General features: G+C 36.9%; 1 protein-coding gene across 1 annotated transcript; it reads left to right on the forward strand.

The window, feature by feature from the left end:
* Window positions 1-3999: 3999 nt before the first annotated feature.
* Window positions 4000-8652, forward strand: LOC107804719 (protein VERNALIZATION 3-like). Its single transcript, XM_075244374.1, has 4 exons — window positions 4000-4287; window positions 5253-5314; window positions 6003-6043; window positions 7695-8652. Exons 1-4 carry the CDS (start codon window positions 4090-4092, stop codon window positions 7922-7924), a joined length of 531 nt encoding a protein of 176 aa, XP_075100475.1. The 5' UTR covers window positions 4000-4089; the 3' UTR covers window positions 7925-8652.
* The last annotated feature ends 17404 nt before the right edge of the window (window positions 8653-26056 follow it).

The following is a 26056-nucleotide window of genomic DNA, read 5'->3' on the forward strand; positions in this document are numbered from 1 at the left end:
GGATTGTAAAAAAAAGTATTAAATCAAGAATATACGACTATGTGAAATTAAAGTGACCATTTTTTAGAAAGAAAACCTCGTTCACTGAAAAATAACATCTATTGAGTGTGCGAATAAAGTCTCACGTTAGTACTTGAAAAGATTAGGAGCTTTCATATAAGGTGTAAGAATTTTTTAACGGTGTGAGACCTTTTAGAAAAAATCATGCGAGTTTGACCAAAAGCGGACAATATCACACCACTTCGGACTTATTAAGCTAAACAATTAGTGTTAGAGCCCAGATTCAGTGGGACGAGTCTGACGATGGCAGAGTGATAGTCCCAGGCTCGGTTTGCTTATCCTTACGAGCTTAGAGACACGCACAAAAAAAAAAGATAGTTGCGGGCTTTGATTGCCATAAATACTCTAACAATATAGGGGACACATAATGAATCTCGATCGTGGTAAGGGCCACATGAAACTAGTTCGAGAGGGAGAACTGTGAATCGTGGTAGTGGGCACGTAGAACTTAGTTCGAAAGAGAGATTGTTGCATGTGTAAACAAAGTCTCACATTAATAGCTGAAAAATTAAAAGTTTATACATAAAGTATCGGGATCTCTTAATGAATGCGAGATCTTTTTTAAAAAATAACGGACGAGCTTGGCCTAAAGAACACGGTATCACTATGTTATTGGATTGACTTAGCCCAACAATATCAAACGTTAAATTTGCCCCGATATACGAGAAGCTTATTTAGTGTATCAATAAAGGTAACTATATTTTTCTTTAGGTCATAACTTGGAATCCATACCTCCTAATTTGCTGGAATAATAGAAGTAATTTTTTTCCTTTACCTCTCACAATTTTTGGCTTCATTATTTAAAAGCCCCAATAAATAAAGAAAACATTTTGATTATGACTCTTATCCCTTGGAATCTAAAGGTCTTTTGGGGCATTTGTGGTGATAAAGATGACACGTGGACATCTTTTTCCATCTATATTATTCAAAAGATTCATTGAATAGCATATGTGGTTATAAAGAAGACATAGGCATCCTTTTCCAAGTTTTAACTTTAAAAAAATCGTAGAAAAAGCAAGTATATTCTTAGGGGTTTACAAACCAAACCGATAATCCACACCAACCCAAAAATTCGAGTTAACCCGAAAAAAAAAAATCCGACTAGTGGTTTGGTTTGACTTGGTTTGGTATTGAAAAATAAAACCCGACCATAATATGGTTGGTTTGGTATTAACTAAAAAAGTCAAACCGAAACCAAACCAACCCGACATTACATGTATACATATTTTATATATTAGATAGATAAAAATATTTATTAGAATGTAAGTTATAAATATTTCTTAATTTTTTTTATAATTTCTGTATTTAGCATAATATTTTAAGTTGGTTTTATAGCCCATGTAAATATTTGTTTTTGTCTGGCACATAAAAGAATAATTGAGCCCAAACCAAAACCTAGTCCTAAAGCTGTTCTAAAATACTTAAACAATTAAAATTATTTTGTCTCTTCTCCAAAAGCAAGAAACCCTATCGTTCCATTCCAAAACCCCCAATTAGCTCAAACCCTATCAACTCTCTTTTGCTCTCATCGGTAAGGCTCTTCCCTTTCTCATTTTACATATTTTTTTTTTAACTGCATACATACGCCTTGCTTTTTTCCAATTAACTAAGATTTTTCTTTTTCCGATTAGCGAGTTTTTTTGCAAATCTGTTATATTCCTCCCTATTATCAACTTCATTTGTTTATTTTGTTTCTCTTAGATGATTAACACGAGTAATTGATCGTTACTTAAAAAGATATTGAAACTTTTTTACTTATATTTTGAATCATTTGGTTAAATAATATGAACTATGTAAAATTAAGAATGATGTATTTCCTACATTATTTCTTACAATGATGTATTTTCAAGGAATATAAGTTTGAAGACATGTTAGAGGAAGTCCAGAAAATTGAGCAAGTTGAAGAAGGTAATAATTTATATTTAATTGTTAATGAATATAGTTATTTTTTTATATTATTTAATATTAAATATGTTAATTATTTCTTTTTTTCCAAATATGCAGACTCACCTTTGGGGATTGATTAGAGGGATAGTTAACTACAATTTGCTTCATGATTATTTTTAGAATCTTTACTACTTTAAGGTAATTAATTAAAAGAAAGTTGGTGCATAGTTTTTAATCGATTAAGAAACTTTTGTATTACATTGTTTCTTTAAGGTTCAGTTGATTTGACAGTTGGAGAAATTAGACTTTTTACAATACTTAAAGCAATTAATTTGTCCATGATACTCCAACCTGCTCTTTCTAATTATTTATCTAAGGTTCAATTGAAGTTGGACATGTCAATTGCTTTAAGCTTTTAGTAGCATTTTAGTGTAAAATGAAAAATAATTTATAAAGTAGAGACCTTTAAAAAGTGGAACCATACAACCTATTGACTAGCATAGTTGAGGTCAATGTTAAAAAATAAAAACATGGTTGTTATTGGTAAAATTGTATTTAGGACTATAGAAATATTTGGAGCACAAGTTTATCGGAAAAAAAATCTGAAAAACCCGAGAAATCCGAGAAAATCCGATATTGAAAAACCCGACTTTTGTTGGTTTGGTTTGGTCTATAGATTTAAAAATCCGATACAATTGGTTTGGTTTGGTAATTGCAAAATTCGAACCAACCCGACCTATGTACACCCCTACTTCTGCTATTCTAAACTACTTTGGGCTGAGCAAACCCAATATGTTAGCCAAGCCATCATTTTCTATGAATCTTGCATTTTGGGCTGATTTACTTTATAGATTTTGACTCTAAAAAGTTAGTGAAAATTTAGCTCTTAGGAAAATTATTCCTTTAGGAGAACGTTAGATTTTTATCTATGTTTGATCATATCATTTTCAGTTTGCTTATAACATATTCGATTGTGGTTTAACGTTTTCTCATAAGATTTTTAGTTTGTTCAAAAACAATATTTAGATCACAGTCTAAAAGGTTCATCAAGTGCAAGAAAAATAAAAAGAGAGTTATTTACTAAACAAACTGATACGAAAAAGGGATGCCCGGTGATTAATAGTGTAATTTGCTCATTCATCATCTTTCAGACCCCAAACATACAATAGGTTAAGAGAGGCCTAGATGTAGATGTCGTATTTTCAAACAACGCTCGGATCATAATCACATCTGTTTAAGATTTAATTAAGTAAATAAAAATATCCTCTCTTACAATTTAAGCTTTAAAAAAAGATAATCATATATATCTTCAGAGCTCGGATCATAATCACATTTATAATACTATGATCACATAAATCATCTTTGTTTTTTGTTTCGAGGGGCGTTATATAGTTATAGTGATCCTCCTATTTAACAAAATTTCGAACAATTAGTAAAAGTAAAACGCATAGAAGAAAATAAAGGTGCCTTGATAAACTCAGAGGGAGAAGGGAAGGAAACAAGTTGGATGAGGACCCAACGCGATTAAACCAAGAAATTTAACTTTGGCGGTTACAAATTATAAAAGTAATAATATATATATCACTTAATCACGGTTAAACAATAATATCCTAATGAGATACACATGCTTATCATTCAGCAGCTGAGCGCAAATATCGGTAAACACCAGGGTGAGTTTTTAATTGGATGAGTGCGATTTCAGTTAGGGGATTTTACACAAATAGCAAACAGCCGAACGGGTTCATTATTTTTTTTTCTAGCCGGTATACATACATTATATACTGATTATACATGGTTATATAAATATTATATATAGAATATATATATTATACATATATCCACCTACTATTTAAGTTAATTCTTCTTTCAGAGGCCGTTATTACAATAATCCATGCATGGCTAAAGGGTCTGTTTATTTTCTTATAACTTGTAGTTGTCAAACAAAGCTATACAAACCGACAATTGAGCAGAATATGGTTTTTCCATTAGAGAAAAGCTTCAAAACTTTAGATTCTTGTGATTGTAAAGAAAGACATAGCATATATAAATAGCAATAGCTAGCTCCTCCTATAGTCATGAACAATATTGGCTCATGTAAGAATAAAATAGAGCTAAATTTGTAAAAATTTCCACACCATCAAAATGTCAAGACTAGATCCTTTAGTAGTATCTGGTGTAATAGGAGATGTATTGGATCCATTTACAAGGTCCGTAGACTTTAATGTGGTTTACAATAATAGGGTGCAGGTCTACAATGGCTGTGGATTGAGGCCTTCACAAATTGTCAACCAACCCAGGGTTGACATTGGAGGAGATGATCTTCGCACTTTTTACACTCTGGTAAAGTTCTTTTTTTTTTTTTTTTTGTTTGCAGAGTCTTGGAATAACGGTAAAGTTGTCTCCATATATTCTATATAGATTATGAGTTTTAGCCATATAATAAGCCGCTGATCCTTGTGCCAGGGTAAACACTCCTTGGAGTACGACCCTTCTCCGAATCCAGGGGCGTAACCAGAGTGCCGACTGCGGGTTCGGCCGAACCCAGTAACTTTGATTCAAATCATGTATTTATCTTAAAAGTTCATTGAATATGTACGAATTATTATTTTAGAACCCCGTAACTTAAAAGGGTTAGACTCCTAAACCCATAAGTTTGAAATTCTGGCCTCACCTCTGTCTGAACCCTGCGTAAACGCGAGATACTTCGTGCATTGGATTACACTTTTAATTTGTATCTTCTTCCTTTTCACTAGCTACTCCATAAGCAAATATAGTACTCCATTTGTCTCAATTTATGTGTCATACTTTTTTTTTAGTCTGTCCCAATAAAATATCATAATTTCTTATTTTAAATTAAATCTAACTTTAAACTTCCTACTTTACCCTTAATGAATTAATTTACAATCACATAAATGTCTATATGGTTTGTTTTAGATCATAAATTTTAAACTTTTTCATTTCTTTCTTAAACTTTGTATTGAGCCAAGCAACGCCACATAAATTGGGACAAAGGGAATAACATTATTTTGATAAACAATATAACAGTATTTTATTTCCCCCCTTTTTAAATTAGATTACATAATAGAGTATATGCAGAAAGTCAAAGTATTTTTACACTATCAGCTCATGTAAAAAATAAAGATGAGATTAATAACTTGAAAAATATAAAATGTTACATGTTATAACATGTCACATTACACTAATAATTTTTTTTACATGATATATCAATATACAAAAGTTAAATTATTTTCTTAATTTGACATTGGTTTCAAGATACGTGAAATCCTCTATCCATTTTTTGGAAGGTTATGGTGGATCCAGATGCTCCAACCCCGAGCAACCCAAACCAGAGGGAGTATCTCCACTGGTAAGATTATGGTCCATCTTTTATTTTTTCTGTTCTTTTTGTTCGTGGTACTCATGTTAAAAGAAGAAAAAATTTCCTCTTTTCAATTTACGTGACAATGTATAATTTCTCACGGAGTTTAAGAACGAAATTTTTTTTTAAAAAAATGTGGTCTAAAATAAATCATAAAATTTTTGAGAATAAAATAAAATAAAAAGTTTAGAATTAAATTATTATTAAATACAAAATTTAATTAAAAAATCTCCTAACTTATTTGGGATTAAGACATAATAGTAGTAGTAGTTTTTGGGTGGACTATAAAAATGAAAGAATATCAAGGAAACAATATTCTTAGTTTTGGCATGAATCACACTTTAAATTAGATGTACTGCACTGACATTTGTACTCCAAACTTTTACAGTTGTACTTCGTTATTCACGTTGGCAGTTTTTTGATTTCTATGTAATGCTTTTGAACACTAAAATTAGTTTAAGGTCAAGCGTACTAGTGTGTATTATTACATGCAGGCCTTCAAAACAAACGTATTATAAAATTTTGGCTGAGTTTGTATCCAATATAGCATCAGTTGTAAAAATTTAGAACTTATTATATATGATCTAGTGCTTCATTTTAAAGATTATTAAGTCTTACTATCTGTGAAAAAGAAAAAAAAATATTAATCATGACTTTGGTTTATTAATTTTGCTAGGCTGGTCACAGATATCCCAGCAACCACAGGAGCAAACTTTGGTAAGTTTTCTTACTTAAAAAGTTAATCATGACTCATGAGTTCTTTAGGACTGAATATTTGTTAAAAATTTACCTACACTCAATATTTACGACCAATTAATGAATAAATAACAGGCGTTACCTGGGGCAGCACAACTCATGCAAACACTTTACATGTGGGCATGCCTATTTTGTCATGAATCTTAACTTAAATATACTTAATTAGAGAAGTTTAGACCAATCAAAATTTTGAAAATTAAAGCTATTCCATAAATTAAATATTTTCAGAAAGTATTTTTTCATGCTTTATAACATTCCACATTTACATAATTTAACTTTTTGACATGGTAGAAAACTAGATCGAATAAAACATTCTGGTATACCAAACCTAGCAGGTTACCTTAAACAAATGATACAACATAACTTCATACTTTACAGTTAATCTTCCCATTAAGCGATTCAATGAAGTGAAAATATGCATTAATTAACAGCGAAGTGATTGAATTCTATGTGCAAAGACATATCATACTTTTATTGGTTTGGTGTATACATCGAGTACGAGTAAATTTTTACCCTCTTTACTAACAAAAAACAACTAAGTATGAAGCTAACAATACCACAACATATATTCTTGTTGTAATTCAATTTGGGATATGACTATCAATGCTTATATTTATTTATAGTGTGACTGCATTTTTTTAATCTTATACGAAAATAAAGAAACCGCTTACCACTTAATATTTAAATACAAGGAAAAAATTTAAGCATTTTTTGAATTAATTTCATATATGGTTGCTGACTTTGCCTACTATAATAGTAAGGTCACTTAACTATTTTTATCATAATATTTAATCAATCTAATAGTAAAGCCATAAAACTATTTCCCTGTTTCATTAAAGTAGAATAGTAGATGAATGCTGCCCTCTATAACAGTATAGTCAGATCACAAAACTTTATCCACTATAACTGAAAACTCTCCTTAATGGGTATGTTTTATAGTTATATTGGACAAGATATAGTGATTTTATATAGTGTGTAAAGTTTATTTTTCTTAATGTAAACAATTTTATGACTTTACTGTTAAAGTAGGTAAAATTTATTAGTAATTTTATTGTTATAATCAATTACATTAATATAACAAAAAATAATTAAATCGCTTACTGTTATAATTCCCCTCCGTACTTGAAATTAACCGGCATTTCTTTCTTGGACAAGAAATAGATTACATATGTTTGAATCGAACCAAGAAATGGGGAGAGGCAGCAAAAAAGACTAATCGTGCGTAGAGGCGGATCTAGACTATGAAGTTTATGGATTCCTATAATGATCTCAAGTTAGCAGCTCGGTTCACAATCAAATATTTATAGATATTTAATAATTTTTTTACTACATATATACGGACGGTGCAAAAACCATTGGGTTCCCGGGAACCCGCACGTTGCCCTCTAGATCAGCCACTGATCGTGTGTACATGTACATACAATATTTAAACAAATATATAGCATATATGATGTTTACTTTTCCTAACCGATATACATAAATTTTATATCTGTCTGCCATATTTAATTTAAGCGGTTGAATGGACGACTATATGTGTATTCTTCTACAGAAATATTACTTGTGAAATTCATCAGCACCCTTGTTAAAACTGATTTATTTTACTGCACTACAGGCAATGAAATTGTACGTTACGAGAGTCCACGACCTTCATTGGGAATTCATCGCTATATTTTCGTGTTGTTTCGACAATTGGATCGAGAGGTTGTGAATGTTGATATAATTGATTCTCGTCAGAATTTTCACACTAGAGACTTTGCAAGGTTTCACAATCTCAATTTGCCTGTTGCTGCTGTTCACTTCAACTGCAATAGGGAAGGTGGTACCAGTGGCCGTCGCCTATAAATAAGTTTAATTTATATATATTGTCAGTATACGAAATTTTTACACTATCTAGTCACATTTATGGTTTAAAATTATAAATCTCATATTTTAAGAAAATGGTAATTTACCTTACACTGACGGTATATATAATTTAAACTCAAAAAAAAATGTCTTTGTAATATGTCTCCTAAAAAAAAAAATAATGTCTTAGTAATATGTCTCCTCAAAATTTACTGAATTTTTAATTTATACATGGATGTCAACGTGAGGAATTTACCTACTACAAAGTTACATGCAAAAGTGTGGATCCTCATATCTACTGTTAAAGGGGGCATCTTATTATAGAATTATACTTTAATTATATACTCCTTCCGTTTCAATTTATGTGAACTCATTTGACTGTACACGGAGTTTAAGAAAAGCGAGAAGACTTTTGAACTTGTGATGTAAAATGAAGCACATGTATTTTGTGTGACTATAAATCATTGCATAAAGGTAAATTGTTTTCCAAATAGGGAAATATGTCATTCTTTTTGGCACGGACTAAAAAGAAAACATGTTCACATAAATTGAAACGGATGTAGTAATTTTATGTCTTCAATTTTATGTTTTTGGGAGGTTTTGATTAGACTTTGGAGGAAATTTTTGAGAGGCCAATGCTAGGAATTGGAGGCGTGAACAGAGTTCTTTATTTTTCTCTACTTCTTGATTTCTATCCTTCATTTGATTAAATTAGCTATTGTTATTTTCGTGCCATGCATGTGTAGCTAGATACCTTGTTCTAGGGTTATGGCAAACTTTATATGAATGTTATGATTCCTATCTTTTGTTAATGAATTTATGATAGCTTTACTAGCTAGTTATTTATTCAATCTTGCGCCTAACCGTTTAAATTATTTGATCACCAATTAAATTCTATATTCAGCCTTTAAATCGAACTAGAAAAAGATGATTTACATGGGTGCTTTTAGATGAATTGTGTAAATTCATTAACCCAAAGCGTTAGGAAAATGATTCGCAAGTAAGACATAAATATATATACTTTTCTTATATAGCTAATATGCGAAAAATTGTAACGCATTCTTGTCTATTCTCGTTGAAGTATAATAAATAGGTTAATGTGAATAGGCAAATAAAAAAAGTAAAACCATGTAAACTTAAAAAATTACTCATCGAGAGCAAAATGACAGCCATAAAAACCAAATTAACAAGCTGGAAATAAAAACTAGAGGTGCAGTTGCAGTCCAATTTGACCTTTTATTCCAATTAAAGCACAGGAATCTCTGCTACCGCACATAATTAAAAACGCCAAATTTGCCAACTCAATCCTCGCGTACGTACGATCACTTATCTCTTTATTTGTTAGTTTTATTCTTTTATCAGAGCAGTGGCAAGGTATGAGAAAAAACGAACTTATTTAGATTTATGTTGTACAATTAAAGGGAAGCGCTCCTTAATTACTAAGGGTTTATCCATGACCCAACAGTCCCGAAAATCAAGCTCCTTCACATAGCCTTCAATGTCTAGATGGTCCTCTTAGACTAGCCATTGATCTAAGCATGGAAGGTTTAGGCATCTGCTACCCAAAGCCTTCTCCGTAGGCTCTACAACAAGGTTGAATTGAACCACAGATTTCTGTCTCATACTATGGATGATCGTATTCCGTGTAGATACACTATCTCATCAATATATATTTGGGCTAGCTAGCTTGCTCATAGAGTAACTCACATTGATCAATAGAAAGTGAGCTGTCTTGGTTGGCCGATGTGACGAGCCGACTTGTCGTTTTAGGAATTTAAGTCCCATTTGACGGCATAATGCCCTGAGCAACTTCGTATTATGTGTATTGACTTGCATGCGTGGTTGAATTCAGTTATTGGATGATTCAGAGTGATTTGAGACACTTGGTCCTAAAAACGGAAGCTTAAGTCTTAAGATTTTTACCGCAGTCGGAATTGCGTGAAGACGACTCCGGAAAGGAGTTCCGTCGGTTCCGTTAGCTTCGTTGGGTGATTTTGGACTCAGGAGCGTATCCGGACTGTGAATCTGAGGTCTGTAGCTAATTTAGGCTTGAAATGGCAAAAGTCAAATTTTTGGAGATTTGGATCGGAAGTTGACATTTTTATATCAGGGTCAGAATGCGATTCTGAGAGTTGGAACAACTCCGTTATGTCATTTGGGACTTGCCTGCAAAATTTGACGTCATTCCGGGTTGGTTTGATAGGTTTTGGCACGAGTTTTCGAAGTTGAAAGTTTTGGAAGTTCATGAGTTCGATTCATGGTGCGATTCGTAGTTTCGACATTGTTTGATGTGATTTGAGACCTCGAGCGAGTCCGTGTTAGATTATGAAACTTGTTGGTATATTTGGACGGGGTCCCGGGGGCCTCGGGTGAGTTTCGGATGGGCTACGGGTCATTTCCCTCCTATTTTGAACTGTTGTTTCTGTCTTTTGTTGTTCTTCTTCGCGAACGCGAAGAGTATCTCGCGTTCGCGAAGTGTTACTGCTAACCACTCCATATTTCTTCTTCGTGTTCACGTTCAACCTCTCGCATTCGCGAAGGTTTGCCTTTTCCTCCATTGCGTTCGCGATTAGCCACTCGCGTTCGCGAAGCTCTTCATGGCAGCCTCATATCTCTTCTTCGCGTTCGCGTTCAACGTCTCGCGTTCACGTAGGTTCTGTCCCTTGTTCTTCGCGTTCGCACTCCTTCCCTCGCGTTCGCAAAGGATTTTTCTGGACAGCCTTACCTTCCTTCTTCGCTAATACGAGCCTTTCTCCGCGTTCGCGATGCTTTCAGACCTGGGCAGATTATAAGTTTTTCAAATCGAGGGTTAGACCATTTTTATTACATTTTGGCTTGTAGAGCTCGATTTGAGCGATTCCTTGTGGGTTTTTCAAGCAAATCGATTGGGTAAGTGTTCTTCACCTAGAATCTATTTATTTCCATGATTTTATCTTTATTTTTATCATTTAAATTGTATTTTGAGTTGAGGAAAAGGGTAGTTTTTGAAGAAAATTTTCAAAATAAAAAATCACGATTTGAGGGACGAAATGGTATCAGAATTTGATAAAATTGATATGGTTGAACTCGTATCGGAATGGGTGTTAGAATTTCATGAAAATTATGTCGGGTTCGGAGAGGTTGACTTTTTGGAATAAATTTTTAAGTCGACGTATTATTATCCGAAATTATTTTCGATGAATTTTAATGAAATTATACAATTGAATTGGATAGATTTGAGCTGTCCGGAGGTCAAATTCAAGCAAGAAGGCGATTATGGAATATCAGCATAACTTCAATAAGGTAAGTGTCTTGCTTAACCTCGAGTGGGGGAATTACCCCTTAGGCATCGAGTCTTATGTACTCTTTTGTGAAATATGAAAAATCGTGTACGCGAGGTGACGAGTACGTACTCAGGCTTATATGTACAATTTTTATTGGTTTAATTTTTAGGCATTCTTATGTATTAAATTAGATAATTGTTGGCATTAGTAAATTCTTGAATTATTATGCCTCGTTCCTCATTTGTCAAGTTTGTATTTTATATAATAATTTGGTGTTATTGTCACTTGGATTTTATGTGAATTCCGTGTGTTTGTTGATTTGATATTTTTCTTGAAATTAAATTCATGATAGAATCCTTATCTGCAATATTTATTAAATAAGCTTAAATTGAGGAGTTAATATAATTATCAAGAATTTGGATTAATGAAGGCGCTGCCCTATATTGAGTATTTTTCATCTCTGTTGATTGTTTTGAGGTTTATTATACGTTGTGTGGAGCCTTGGGCTATTTGTTGAGAAATTTATTGATTCTGCTACATACTTGGAATTTGGTTGTGGTCAGTGAAAAATTGAGATATGAATTATTGTATTTTATTGTGGTTTAAACACTCTCCTTGATGTTATTTATACTTCCTACCTTGCTTGTTAATTATATACATGTGCTTGGTAAGGAAGAGTGTAAAGCACGAAGGGTGATGTCGTGCCATTTGAGAGCGTAAAACATGAAGGGTGATGCCGTGCCATTTGAGAGTGTAAAGCACGAAGGGTGATGTCGTGCGATTTGAGAGTGTAAAGCACGAAAGGTGATGCCGTGCCATTGAGAGTGTAAAGCACGAAGGGTGATGCCATGCTATTTCATTTATATTATCAGGTGAGGATGAGAGTAAAAGCACGAAGGATGATGCCGTGCAATTATTTTTATATTATCATATATTCATGGCACGAAGGGTGTTTCTGTAACACCCCGAAATTTTTTGAAGAACTTAAGTGTAAAGCCCAGTAAAATTTGCAAAGAAAATAATGTTTCATGGTGCCAGACTAGGATTACGTGCTTGAGGATTGCAGAAATACAATGCACGGGAAAGTAAAGGAAAATTTTTGGGCAGAAAAGTGCATTTCTGCGGTCCATTATGCGACTGCAGAATCACTCTGCGGACCGCATAATGGCCGCAGAGTGAGGCAGTTAATTGGGTCAGTTGGAAGCAATTATGCGATCGACCATGCGATCGCATAACTGTTATACGGACCGCATAGTGACCGCAGACCCAGATAGATTTCTAGTCATTTTGGATACCAATAATGCGACCGACATGCGGTCGCATATGCGACCGCAGAACCTGTTCCGGAGCTTCATTTTTGGATTTTTAAAACCTGACCCTATTTCGTTAAATACACTCTTTGGGTCATTTTTGAGGTATAATCTGATATTTTAGAGTGAGAGAGAGTGCCCTAGAGTGAGAAGGTGTTCCTCTATAATTGATTCTTCAATTCTTGCTCAAGTTTTGGAAGATTAAGGAGGGAAACTTACTAGGTCTTCATCCTAGAGATTGGGATTGCTAGAATTTCCGGAACGTTGTAGTAATTTAAGGAAAGCTCAATTGAGGTATGTTGGATAAGCTTTCTCTCTTGGAATTGAATTCCATAACGTTTCCGTGAGTTTCAAAGTATGGGTTGCGTATTAAAATGTGGTGGCTTGAATCATATTTCAAATGAAAGCTAGTATGCCAAATTGTGTGAGAAAATCTCAATATTCTTAAGACTCATAATTGCTCATATGTGTACCTAAAGTCTTAATTGGGAATGTCTTATTGTTGATAACCTATAAAGATGGTTGGAAGTAAAATCAGTAAATTGGGAATATAAAGTATGGCCAACGTGCCAATAGTGAAAGTTATACTTGTGACCAATGGTACCAATGAAATGAAACAATGTGAGAAAGATTATGAAATGAGCTTTGACTCAACTATTCCAAAATTGACTTCGACAATATAATCGGCTAAAAGTTTATGAACTCAAGTGATGCCCATATGTGGTTGTTTTAGCTAATGCTATGCTTTGTAAGTAATCTTCAATGTGTTTTGCGTTTTTACATATTCGTGAGTGGAAATTGTGTATGATTTTAACTTGTACTTCGATTGCCAATCATTTTACTCCAATTATTGAAAAAAAATTGATTGTGTTTAAAGCTTTCATTACTATTGAACTTAAAGTTGTGATTTTCGAAATATTCTACTTGTTGATAATTATGATGATGATCTATGAAAGGGAAGAAATGAAAGTGTGGAATATGAAATACGGCCATTGCGCCATGAATAAAGAATCATATGTATGGCCAAGAGAGCCAATGAAATAATAATGTTATAAGTGGTTGAAAGTACGGATTAGGTGATATGTGGTGTGAAAGGTTATGAGATGTATGTATTTGTACTTTTATTTCCAATGTGTTATGAAACCCTATGGACGGTCTATGAAACGCATAGGTATATTGTGTTATGAAACCCTACGGACGGTCTATGAAACACATAGGTATATTGTGTTATGAAACCCTATGGACGGTCTATGAAACGCATAGGTATATTGTGTTATGAAATCCTGTGGACGGTCTATGAAACACATAGGTACATTGTATTATGAAGTACATTGTGTTACGAAATCCTGTGGACGGTCTATGAAACACATAGGTACATTGTGTTATGAAATCCTGTGGACGGTCTATGAATGCATAGGTACATTGTGTTATAAAATCCTGTGGACGGTCTATGAACGCATAGGTACATTGTGATATGAAATCCTGTAGACGGTCTATGAACGCATAGGTATATTGTGTTATGAAATCCATTGGGATATGAAATCATGTGGACGATCTAGGAAACACATAGGTGCATTCTGTATAAGAGGTATAGATGTACGGTATGAATAAACACTATGGACGGTCTATAAAACACATAAGTGTATAATATGATATGTGAACACTAAGGACGATCTAATGAGACACATTATTAATGCAGGCAATAGGTGCCCCCTTTTGTTGTCCTTGTTTGTATAGGTTGTTTCAATTACATTACATTATGTGTTCCACATATAGATCATATGGGCATTCTATTTTGAAAGAGGATTTCTAGCTATACATACTAGTGCTATTCGACAGTACTAACGTCCCTTTTGCCGGGGGCGGCATCTTTAATGGATGCAGGTGGTTCTACAGCAGGTGACATTGATCAGAGATAGCACTCCTTTCAGCCGATTTGGTGAGCCCCACTTTATTTCGGGGTCATGTATCTTTTGTTTCTCATGTACTTTGTGGTTGAGGTATAGCCGGGGCCTTGTTGTCAGTATTTTTATATTATTCTTCAGTTGTACTTAGAGGCTCTGTAGAGAGGTTGTGGGTGGTATTTGATGTTGGGAATTGGATTAGAACTGTTGGTATTTGGCAACATGTTTTTCATTAAATCTATAAACTCGTACTATTTTGGAAATATTGAATGATGCTGTTAATGGGAATGAAATGAAAGCGGTTAATGAAATCTGTTTAGTACTTGATTAACGGAGTACATCTCCTCTTTATTCACGAATGAATTTGGGTAGAATGAAATCTAACAGGCTTACTCAGTCGGATTCACTCAGTTGAGCGCCGGTCGCGCTCCTCGATTTTGTGGCGTGACAGTTTCCGTGCAGGCGAAGATGAGGGACATACATTATATTGTGATATCGTTTTGTTGTGTATGCATTCATGCCTTTATCTTGAGATGTTATTGTGCACCTATGCTTTCTATGTGACTTGTAGTCGTTGTTGCTTTTTGTGTGCCTCCGCTTTATTATTTTTATTGTTATTGGCATTTCTCCCACCTAGTTGGTACTGTTATATGTATGCACGGTGAGAAAGATGTAAATGCACGAAGGGTGTTGCCATGCCAATTGAATTGATCTACGTATATATATATATTGGGTGAGAATGAGACAAATGCACGAAGGTATTGTCGTGCCATTTGAGGTGATATGTTGAAGATATTTTTCACGCCAAGAAAGTTAAATAAAGTGTCACATGGTGACTTTTATTTGAAAGAATTATATTAGAAGCATATTTATTTGAAAGAATTATATTAGAAGAATATTCATTTGAAAGAATTATATTAGAAGCATATTTATTTGAAAGAATTATATTAGAAGAATATTTATTTGGAAGAATTTTATTAGAGAGATATTTACTGGAAGAAGTATATTTGAAGGATATTTACTTGAAAGAAGTATATTTGAAAGATATTTACCTGAAAGAATTACATTCGAAAGATATTTATTTGAAAGAATTTTAATGGAAGGATATTTATTTGAAGGAAGTATATTCGAAATATATTTATTGAAAAAGATTATATGCTAGAGACTTTTATTGAAATACTTATAGATAAAAGATGTATATTGAAAGGACTTGGTTAATTGGTTGTACCCGTGTTTATTATTCGTTTGAGTTCTGTTGCCTTGCTGTTTAAATCACTAGTTGATTGGTGTTGCTATCACTGCTATTTGTTTTCTATCATTTTGTATATCATATTGCTCAGGTTATCAGACTAGTGAGTGTTTGACTGCACCTCGTCTCTACTCCACTGAGGTTTAGTCTTAATACTTACTGGGTGTCGACCGTGGTGTACTCATACTATACTTCTGCACATTTTTGTGCAGAGCCAGGTATTGGGGATATCGGACTCGGACAGAGTTAGAGTGGGATCGCAAGAATTCAAGGTAGAGCTGCTTGGTAGTCGTAGCTCCTTGGAGTCTTTCCATTTTATTTTACTGTTATTTATTATTCAAACAATATTGATTATTCGATCCTTGAGATCATTTCATGTATTCTGTTAGAGTTCGTGGCTCAGTACTACCAGTCTCGGGAGGTTGTTATATTCATATTTATTTCGCTGTTGGTTTTGATTACCTATTTAATTCATATTAAAAAAAAATGGCTTCGAAATGTAATGAAAATCGGCTTACCTAGTCTTGGAGACTAGGTGCCATCACGACACCTGTGGTGGGATTTTGGGTCGTGACAGCCGATCAATAGTCCCCCAAATGGAGTCATGTTGCAGTGTTGTCTTCCCAGGCGTGAAACCAAAACCTTAAGTTTAGGATGAAAAGATCATATCTATCCAACACTCCGCTTTGATTCGTTGTCCTCTATTTCTTCGAGTATTTTCAGCACATGGGTTTTCAAGGGCCATTTTTTCTTAACTGGTTAGTTTTCATAATAAATGTTTTTGCACAAATGTCTTTCATTTATTGTGGTGCAACTATGAATGGAATAATTAAAAACATAGAATATTCTACTTCTTGTTCTTTTTATCGTCATTAGGACAGTGAATGTAATAATTCATTAATTAAATAGAATAAAGGGATGATATTTGTATACGGTAGAAATCGAGCTCGCCTATTGCATGACAGACTGGGGATGAAACATAATGGATTGCAGATCGACCCTGGATTCTATTGAACCTAAGCACGAGGTTGGAACATGCGTCTTCAAGATTATCGAGTATGTAACCCTGGAACTGACCCCGTCTCCAAATTAGCTCGAGAAAACATTATCAAATCAAAATAACGGAAGGCCAAAATTTCTGTAACCGGTCGGATATCACGGCGGGAATCTCGGCACGTATCAATGAATCCAATTAATTAGCAAATCATGAGATTTTTTACCTTATATAGAATTGTACCTAAAGTAGGACTCCTCTACTATATAAAGAGGGTCTGATTATTTGTAAAGGACATTGTAACACGCATCCAAAAGCAATAAACTATTATTTTTAGTCATTATTATCTTATCACTCTGTTCCGGCACCGATTGCAGCATCTTTGACTCGAGGGTGACCAACCTTCAAGGCGAAGATTTTTCAACCTGTGTGGTTTGTATTTACTTTTTTATCATTAGTTTCAATTTGAATCTGATTTCTCATTTTTTATCAAGTTAGATCACGTATCCTTAAAATCGCGTATAAATTCAATTGTTATTCGATTTTGAGGGTAAATAGTTTGGCGCCCACCGTGGGGCTAAGGATTATAGTCGTTATTTGATACAAATCTCCATAACACACACTTCTTTATACTTGCTCTTTGAAATGTCTTTGATCCCACGCTAAAATACAAAAATCTCAAACTCTCAATCCGCACCTCTACATGTTGACAACGAGTCTAGTCACCAAGGTGAAAATAACAACATAGCGCCAAGTAACGGGATACCACCTGCTAATCTAGCTAGAATTCCGATCGCAGATCCGATTGACATTAATTCGCATGTAGCTATCGATGCAAACTTGCCTACCGACCCTGAAAATAACGTTTGTGGTGGAGCCCGATCGGCAACTCGAAACACGCAAAACATTGAAGGAGACGGGATCAGTCTACAAGTGATCTTTGAAATATTGCAGGCTCAACAGGCGCTGATAGCTCAGGTACAAAACCAAAGCCGTGCACCAAGCAGGGTTGAGCCCAATCCTCCCCGGGAAGTCACCCGCATGGATGAACCGGTCATATAAAGGTCGAACAAACACGAATCGGGAGCTAACCCCGAGATCATAAAAATGTTCGAGGAGCTGACAAAACGGATAGAATCAGGGGAGAAGAATATCGAGGCAAATGACAAAAAGGTGGAAACCTACAATTCTAGGGTAGACCAAATTCCAGGAGCACCTCCGATATTGAAGGGCCTGGATTCAAGGAAGTTCGTGCAAAAACCTTTTCCACCAAGGGCGGCTCTGAAGCCGATCCCCAAGAAGTTCCGTATGTATGAAATACCCAAGTATAACGGAACGACTGACCCAAACGAGCATGTAACCTCTTATACATGTGCTATCAAAGGGAACGACCTGGAGGACGATGAGATCGAGTCTGTTTTATTGAAAAAAATTGGGGAGACCGTGTCGAAGGGATATATGATATGGTATCACAATTTACCTCCTAATTCTATTGACTAATTTGCTATACTTACAGATTCTTTCTTAAAAGAACACGCAAGTGCCATCAAGGCCGAGACTAGGAAATCAGACCTTTTCAAAGTCAAACAGAAGGATAACGAGATGCTCAGAGAGTTCGTGTCCCGTTTTCAAATGGAACGAATGGATCTGCCGCCGGTCGCTGATGATTGGGCTGTTCAAGATTTCACTCAAGGACTTAATATTCGAAGCTTGGTGGCTTCACAGCAGCTGAAGCAGAACCTAATAGAATACCCGACTATTACATGGGCCACCGTGCATAACCGGTATCAATAGAAAATTAGAGTCAAAGATGATCAACTCGGGGCCCCTTTGGGGCCAGTCTATCATGTCAGAACCCTCGATAGAGTCAAGAGAGATATCGATTGTGAGCCGAGGCCAAATAAGGACTGGTATCAGCCGTATTACGGAGATCGTAAAAGCAACGGATCCGGGTGGAACTCCATGAGAAACGAAAGGATCAAGGACCAAGGTCAAAGTAGTCGGGGGCTTATGACAAAAAATGTCTTCGACAGGTCCAAAGACGCACCGAGGCTATCGGAATATAATTTCAATGTTGATGCTGCCTCCATTGTATCAGCTATCAGGCACATCAAAGATACTAAATGGCCTCGACCTCTATAGTCCGGCCCAACCCAAAGGGGTCCTAACCAGATATGCAAATATCATGGCACTCACGGTCACAGAACAGAAGATTGTCAATAGTTGAGAGAGGAAGTGGCACGTCTATTCAACAATGGGCACCATCGGGAGTTCTTGAGCGACTGAGCCAAGAATCATTTCAGGAACAGGGATTCTAACAAACAGGCATAACAAGAAGAACCTCAACACATCATTAACATAATCATCGAAAGTGTTGATATCCCATGGGGTACAATGTTGAAACGTACCAAAGTATCCATCACTAGGGAGAAACGAACTCGAGACTACATACCAGAGGGAACTTTATCTTTCAACGATGAGGATGTGGAAGGGATCGTGCAGCCCCATGATGATGCACTGCTAATATCTATACTCGTAAATAAAATTCGGGTTAAACGTGTGTTAATTGATCCAGGTAGCTCAGCCAACATCATTCGATCAAGGGTTATGGAACAGCTCGACCTACAAGACCAAATCGTGCTAGTAGTTCGAGTGCTGAACGGATTCAACATGGCATGTGAGACCACTAAGGGCGAAATAACGTTACCCGTAAACACCGTCGGGACCATCCAGAAGACTAAATTTTATGTGATTGAATGGGATATGTGGTATACCGCTTTATTCGGGAGGCCATGGATCCACAACATGAGGGCGATGCCATCGATACTACACCAGGCACTGAAATTCCCAACACCCGACGGGATCAGAACAGTCTATGGAGAACAGCCGGCTATGAAGGAAATATTTGCGGTCGAGGAGGTGATACCAGCATCTACAGTTTCGACATCGAAGTGCCCAAACCAGATGGTAAAAAGCAGGGCCAAATAGCAATCGCTGATACTATCTTTGGCAGATTCGGGCAAACAAAAAGAAGCCGAGGATGATGATTATGGGGTTCCCAGATCTTTTATAGCCCCCGAGGATTCCAACACCACCGTCGAGGAGCTGGAACAATTCATATTGCGAGAAAGCCTGCCCGATTGAAAGGTATACCTGGGCACGGGGCTAAGCTCCGAGCTCAGGGAAAAACTCATTCGATTTCTTATAACTAATGATGATTGTTTCGCTTGGTCCTGCCTCGATATGACAGGAATCCCGCCGGAGATACCCACTCACAAGCTAAGCCTGGACCCGAAATTTTACCCGGTTAAATAGAAGAGGAGACCCCAGTCCGAGATCAAGCATGCTTTCATTAAGGATGAAGTATCTAAACTTCTTTAAATAGGGTATATTTGGGAGGTTAAATACCTAGATTGGGTAGCAAATGTAGTGGTAGTCCCTAAAAAAGGGAATAAACTAAGAATGTGTATAAACTACAAAGATTTGAATAATGCATTCCCCAAAGACTCTTTTCCTTTGCCCAACATCGACCGTATGATCGATGCAACGACCGGCCACGAGATCCTCAATTTTCTCGATGCCTGTTCCCGGTACAACCAAATACGGATGGACCCAGTTGATCAGGAAAAAACTTCCTTCATCAATAAATACGGCACATACTGTTATAACGTAATGCCGTTTAGATTAAAAAAATGTCGATTTCACTTACCAACGCCTAGTAAATCGGATGTTCAAGGAACAAATAGGAAAATCAATGGAAGTTTACATTGACGACATGTTAGTTAAGTCCCTGTGAGCAGATGGCCATTTAAAAAATTTGCAGGAATCCTTCAGCATACTGAAGTAGTACAATATGAAGCTGAACCCAAAAAAATGTGCATTTAGAGTAGGTTCGGGTAAGTTCCTCGGATTCATGGTATCCAATCGGGGAATCGAAATCAATCCCTATAAAATTAAAGCCATCAAAGATATCACGGTCGTGGACAATGTAAAGGTCGTACAAAGGTTAACCGGGCGAATAGCCACCCTGGGGCGATTTATTTCGAGGTCGTCCGACAAGAGCCACCGATTCTTCGCACTATTGAAGAAGAAGAGCAACTTCTCGTGGACCCAGGAATTCCAACAATGAGCTTTAGAGGAACTCAAGAGATACTTATCGACCCCCCCTCTGCTTCACATACCAAAGACAGACGAATGACTGTACTTGTACTTGGCGGTCTCGGAGATAGCGGTAAGTGGAGTCCTAGTTCGGGAAGAGCAAGGTACGCAATTTCCAATTTACTATGTTAGTAGGACCTTAGGTGATGCCGAAACTATGTACCCTCACCTGGAAAAATTGGCGCTCGCTTTGCTAAGCGCCTCTAGGAAGCTAAAACTGTACTTCCAATGTCACCCCATATGTGTCGTAACTACTTACCCATTGAGGAACGTTATGCATAAGCCCGAACTCTCGGGATGATTCGCCAAATGGGCCATTGAAATAAGTGGGTACGATATTGAGTATCGACCTCGGACCGCCATTAAGTCTCAAAATTTGGCAGACTTTGTGGCTGACTTTACACCGGCCCTAATACCCGAGGTCGAAAGAGAGTTATTGATTAACTCAAGAATTTTCTCAGGAATTTGGACCCTCTTCACGGACGGCACCTCAAACGCAAAAGGGTCCGGACTTGGCATTGTACTAAAGCCACCAACATGTAATATAATTAGACAATCTATTTTACTATGAAATTGACTAACAACGAGGCTGAATATTAGGACATGATTGCAGGCCTTGAACTAGCCAAGATCTTGAGGGCAGAGGTGATTGAAGCCAAGTGCGACTTCCTCCTTGTGGTAAACCAAGTCAATGGAACATTCGAGGTCAGAGAGGAATGAATGCAAAGATACTTGGACAAATTACAGGTGACATTACATCGGTTCAAAGAATGGACTTTGCAGCATGTACTTTGGGATCCAAACAGCGAGGCCGATGTCCTCGCTAGCTTGGGGTCGTCAGTTAAAGACGACAAGTTCAACTCGTGAGAAGTCGTACAACTTATGAGATCGGTGGTGGAAGAATGCCATGTCGAGATCAACTTTACGAGCCTAACTTGAGACTGGAGGAATAAGTATGTAGAATATCTCAGATCCGGTAAACTGCCCTCGGATCCAAAAGAGTCGAGGGCCATGTGTACAAAGGCGGCTCGATTTAGCCTGTCCGAAAACGGAACCTTGTTCAGAAGAATATTTGATGACCCACTTGCAATATGTCTAGGGCCGGGTGATACTCAGTGAGTTTTGAGGGAAATCCAGGTACTTGTGGAAATCATTCGGGCGCCGAATCGCTGGTTCGGAAAATAATTAGAGCCGGTTATTACTAGATTGACATGGAAAAAGACGCAAAGGAGTTCGTTCAAAAATGTGATGAATGCCAAAGACATGCTCTGATGATCCATCGACCCGTGGAGTTGCTGCATTTGGTTTTGTCACCATGGCCGTTCATGAAGTGGGAATGGACATCGTTGGCCCCCTTCCGTAGGCACCCAGTAAGGCTCAATTTATATTGTTTATGACTGACTATTTTTCTAAGTGGGTAGAAGCCCAAGCGTACAAAAAGGCCAGGGAGAAGGAGGTCATCGATTCCATCTGGGACCACATCATATGCTGATTCAGAATGCCGGTTGAGATTGTATGCGATAATGGGAAACAGTTCATCGGAAGCAAAGTAACCAAATTCCTTGAAGACCACAAGATCAAAAGGATCCTATCGACACCCTATCACCCTAGTGGGAATGGACAAGCTGAATCTACCAACAAAACCATACTCCAAAACCTTAAAACAAGGTTATACGACGCCAAAGGAAGATGGAAGGAAATATTACCCGAAGTCCTGTGGGTATACCGCACAATCTCGAAGTCTAGTACCGGGGCTACCCCGTTTTCTTTGGTTTATGGCACCGAAGCTTTGATACCGGTCGAGGTCGGGGAACCAAGTATCAGATTTTGATATACAACAAAGGAATCGAATGACGAAGCTATGAGTACGAACCTGGAGCTATTAGATGAAAGGCGCGAAGCCGCCCTTGTCCGGTTAGACGCCCAAAATCAGCGGATCGAAAGATATTATAATCGAAGGGCCAACCTTCGACACTTCAATACCGGGGATTTGGTACTAAGAAAGGTCACACTAAGCACCCGAAAACTGAACGAAGGAAAATTGGGGCCGAATTGGGAAGGACCATACCAAATTAGTGAGATCACCGGAAAAAAGGATCCTACAAGCTCGGAACAATGAACGACGAGCAGCTACCGAACAACTGGAATATAACTCACTTAAAGCAATATTACTGCTAAGGTTCTTTCCTTTATTTACATCTTCAACTAACCCAGACATGTAACCAATGAGGCACGGTACGAAGTTTTAGGTCTGAAAGCACGCGTTGCACTCTTTTTCCCTTGAGCCGGTTTTGTCCCAAATGGGTTTTCCGGCAAGGTTTTAACGAGGCAACAAGTAAATCGTGCTAACATAGAATTGAAGTCCGGCAACCATCCGGTGACAATGATCATAACAATAGGCAACAAGTAAATCGTGCTAACGTAGAATTGAAGGCCGACAACGAACTAATGACGATGATCATAACAGCGTTCGAGGCCCTCATCAGCCAACCCCGAACACTGGAGGGGGGGGGGGAGCATTACTCTGTGATATCAACTTTAACATGGAAAGAGACTTCGGGATTAAAAGGTCTCGATTAATAGGATTCAATGTAAGGGCCAAACGGTCAAATGAACCATGCCCACACAGACTGCTCGAACCCTGTCACAAAGCATGTACACATACATTACTAATGCGCACAAGAATAAAGAAAAGTCTCTTCCTTGCAAACATCTTATCTTTTAAAAAATTTTCCTTTACATTTCTTAAGGAATTCCTTGCTTCCGATCCCCTAAAGGAAACGAGCTCAAGGTCCTCTTTAACCGAAGTTCAAATAATCATTCTCTCACTCGGGGATTGCCGTCCGAAAACAAACTCGGACGGTCCAAGCTATTAGACCTCAGGGGTATAAGACTTATTAGGCAACCTCCGAATTTTAAAGTCCACGGCCGCCTCTACTCGGGGACTGTTTTCTTAGGCAAACCCGGATAACTCGGGAAAGAAAGCCCACTGGGAGACACCCGAACTAAAAAGCTACGGCCATATTAACACGGCTCAGAGATGTCCGAGACCCGTAACAAAAACAAGGCCTTCAAAATAAAATTTTTTCATAACCGGTTCCAAAGGCTACCCTCGACAGCTTGGGGAAAGAAAACATTCGGTCACATCGAACCCCCACAATGCCTTAAAACAAAATAAAGTTGAAGGCAAGGTTTCTTCGAGTCTCTAAACGAAAACCAACTATTTCATGCTAAGGTATTTAGATCTTTGCAAATAAAAATAAACAAGGGAAAGAGAAAATTTGAAAGCTGTTGAAGGGAAAGGGCCTTATATTCATAAATCAGAAATTTCTTTTACATGGGCCGAACAAACCAATGAGAATTTGTACAAAGGCCAAACGGCCTCAACAAAAATACAAAACACAAAGACATCTAAAAAGCCTAAGGGGCCTAGTCTTCACCGGGGGCCGCCTCATCACCATCGCGGTCTATGCTATCTTCGGGCTCGTCCGAGTTTTTAGATCCCTCGGAATCCTCCTCCTCGGGATAAGCCAGCTTCCTGGCCTTGGCTTCGAATACCTTGGCATTCTCGATTTCAGCCAACAGGTCAAAACCCTGAGCTCGAGCTCCCTCGAGGGCCTCACTACGGGATTGCCACATCATGTTACACCCTATATTTTCGTACATAAAAATGCATCGTAAGCAAACTAATGTAGGACCAAAAATGAGATAATATTTAAAAGTATATAAAGTAAGTTAATCATGTTACCTATGAGGTTACAAATATTGAAGATCATGAACAACAAGTACAAAGAGGGTTGGACAGTTCAGAAGCTAAAGCAATTGAATAAAACAATGTTTCGTCGAAAGTCGACAAGTTGGGAATGTTATAACATGTACCTTTGGGGTGAGACTAGGGTGATTAACATGATAAAGAGATTATGTTATGATTTATATTAGTCGTATGACATCCGTGTGTTATGTTTTTAAGTCAAGCGAGTTGTGGAACAAAAGTCGATGAAAGTCATCACAAGTTACATTCATAAGTTTTACTGAAACTTTGGGTCAAATGTAACTGCAATTTTCTCCCAATATACTTAGAGTTATGGGGTGTTCCACCCATCAAATTAAAGATCTATGAGTCTATTTTCCAACGCATTAAACCGTTTGTCAATACGACATCGGAGTAGAGAGATATGGGCATTTTTGCGATACTGCACAAGCTGATAGGTGACAAGTAGGTGTGTCACCTACTTGCTTAAATGAAAGCCCAAAAATGGACCATTTCGGGTCGTCCAAAGAGGCCTTTTAAAGGCCCATTTTCTTCATATATTAGACTTAAAATAGAGCATAATAACCAGACATAAGCTCTGCAAAGAATCCTCCCAAAAATTTTCCACAAACCCTAATTGATTTTCTCTCCCTTCCAAGTTCTAATTAGAGGTAAAACCTAAAGTTTGAAGGACCAAGATAGGAGCTGAGTTATCCAACAAATAAGGTAAGTTTAATTCTCTCTTTCATCCATTTGTTCTTCTATAAATTCATGGCAAGTCGTTCTATACTTGTAAGAACTCACGGGACGGTGATCGGAAGCCGTGAGTTCGAGTTATTCACTTGTAGCGGACTGTTTTGTGGACTGTTTTGTGTTGCTGTTGGGCTGCGTGTTTTACTACTATTTTGTGGAGTTTTGGAGGAGGAAGGGGGTTTATAAACACCATATAAATGTAGGGTGGTTGGCTGGTCGTTCGTCATAACATTTTTGGGTCGTTTGACACTACTACGGTGGTCGTTTTGTGTACGAAAAGATTGGGGTGTGTTGGGCTGTTTTGTAGTATTTGATGGTGTATATAGGGCTGGAAAATGATGTATATATGTTGTTATTGTTCTATTCTTGTATTGTTGGTGTTATCTTGAATTTGGAGGAAGTAAGGATTATAGGGGAGATGCTGCCCGTTTTAATACAAAATAGGTTTGTCGTTCGTTGTGCGATAGTTGTACCTTTCGTAACTTAACGATAGTATTATTATCATTCTTGTAGATTAAGGTGCGAAGAGGTGATTTCAACTTGGTGATTGTAACGATTGTGATAAGGTATGTTAAGGCTAATCCCTTCCTTCATTTTGGCATGATCTCGTAGATACATGTGTTAATAATGAGACATAAAGAGAAGTTCGTATTCATGAATTTATTCACATTATTCTAGTCTCATAAGTTACAATATTATTCCTTATCGAGACTTCATATTCAGTTTAGTTTTGTCTTTATTCAGTCAAGA

The sequence above is a fragment of the Nicotiana tabacum genome, chromosome 22 (genome assembly GCF_000715075.1).
Source record: "Nicotiana tabacum cultivar K326 chromosome 22, ASM71507v2, whole genome shotgun sequence".
Lineage (NCBI taxonomy): Eukaryota > Viridiplantae > Streptophyta > Magnoliopsida > Solanales > Solanaceae > Nicotiana > Nicotiana tabacum.

What these genes read in the sequence shown, in the direction of transcription:
- LOC107804719 (XM_075244374.1), top strand. Translation starts at nt 4,090, where the DNA reads ATGTCAAGACTAGATCCTTTAGTAGTATCTGGTGTAATAGGAGATGTA. An exon ending in CAGAGGGAGTATCTCCACTG is followed by an intron (nt 5,315 to 6,002) that starts GTAAGATTATGG and finishes TAATTTTGCTAG; the next exon opens with GCTGGTCACAGATATCCCAG. An exon ending in AACCACAGGAGCAAACTTTG is followed by an intron (nt 6,044 to 7,694) that starts GTAAGTTTTCTT and finishes ACTGCACTACAG; the next exon opens with GCAATGAAATTGTACGTTAC.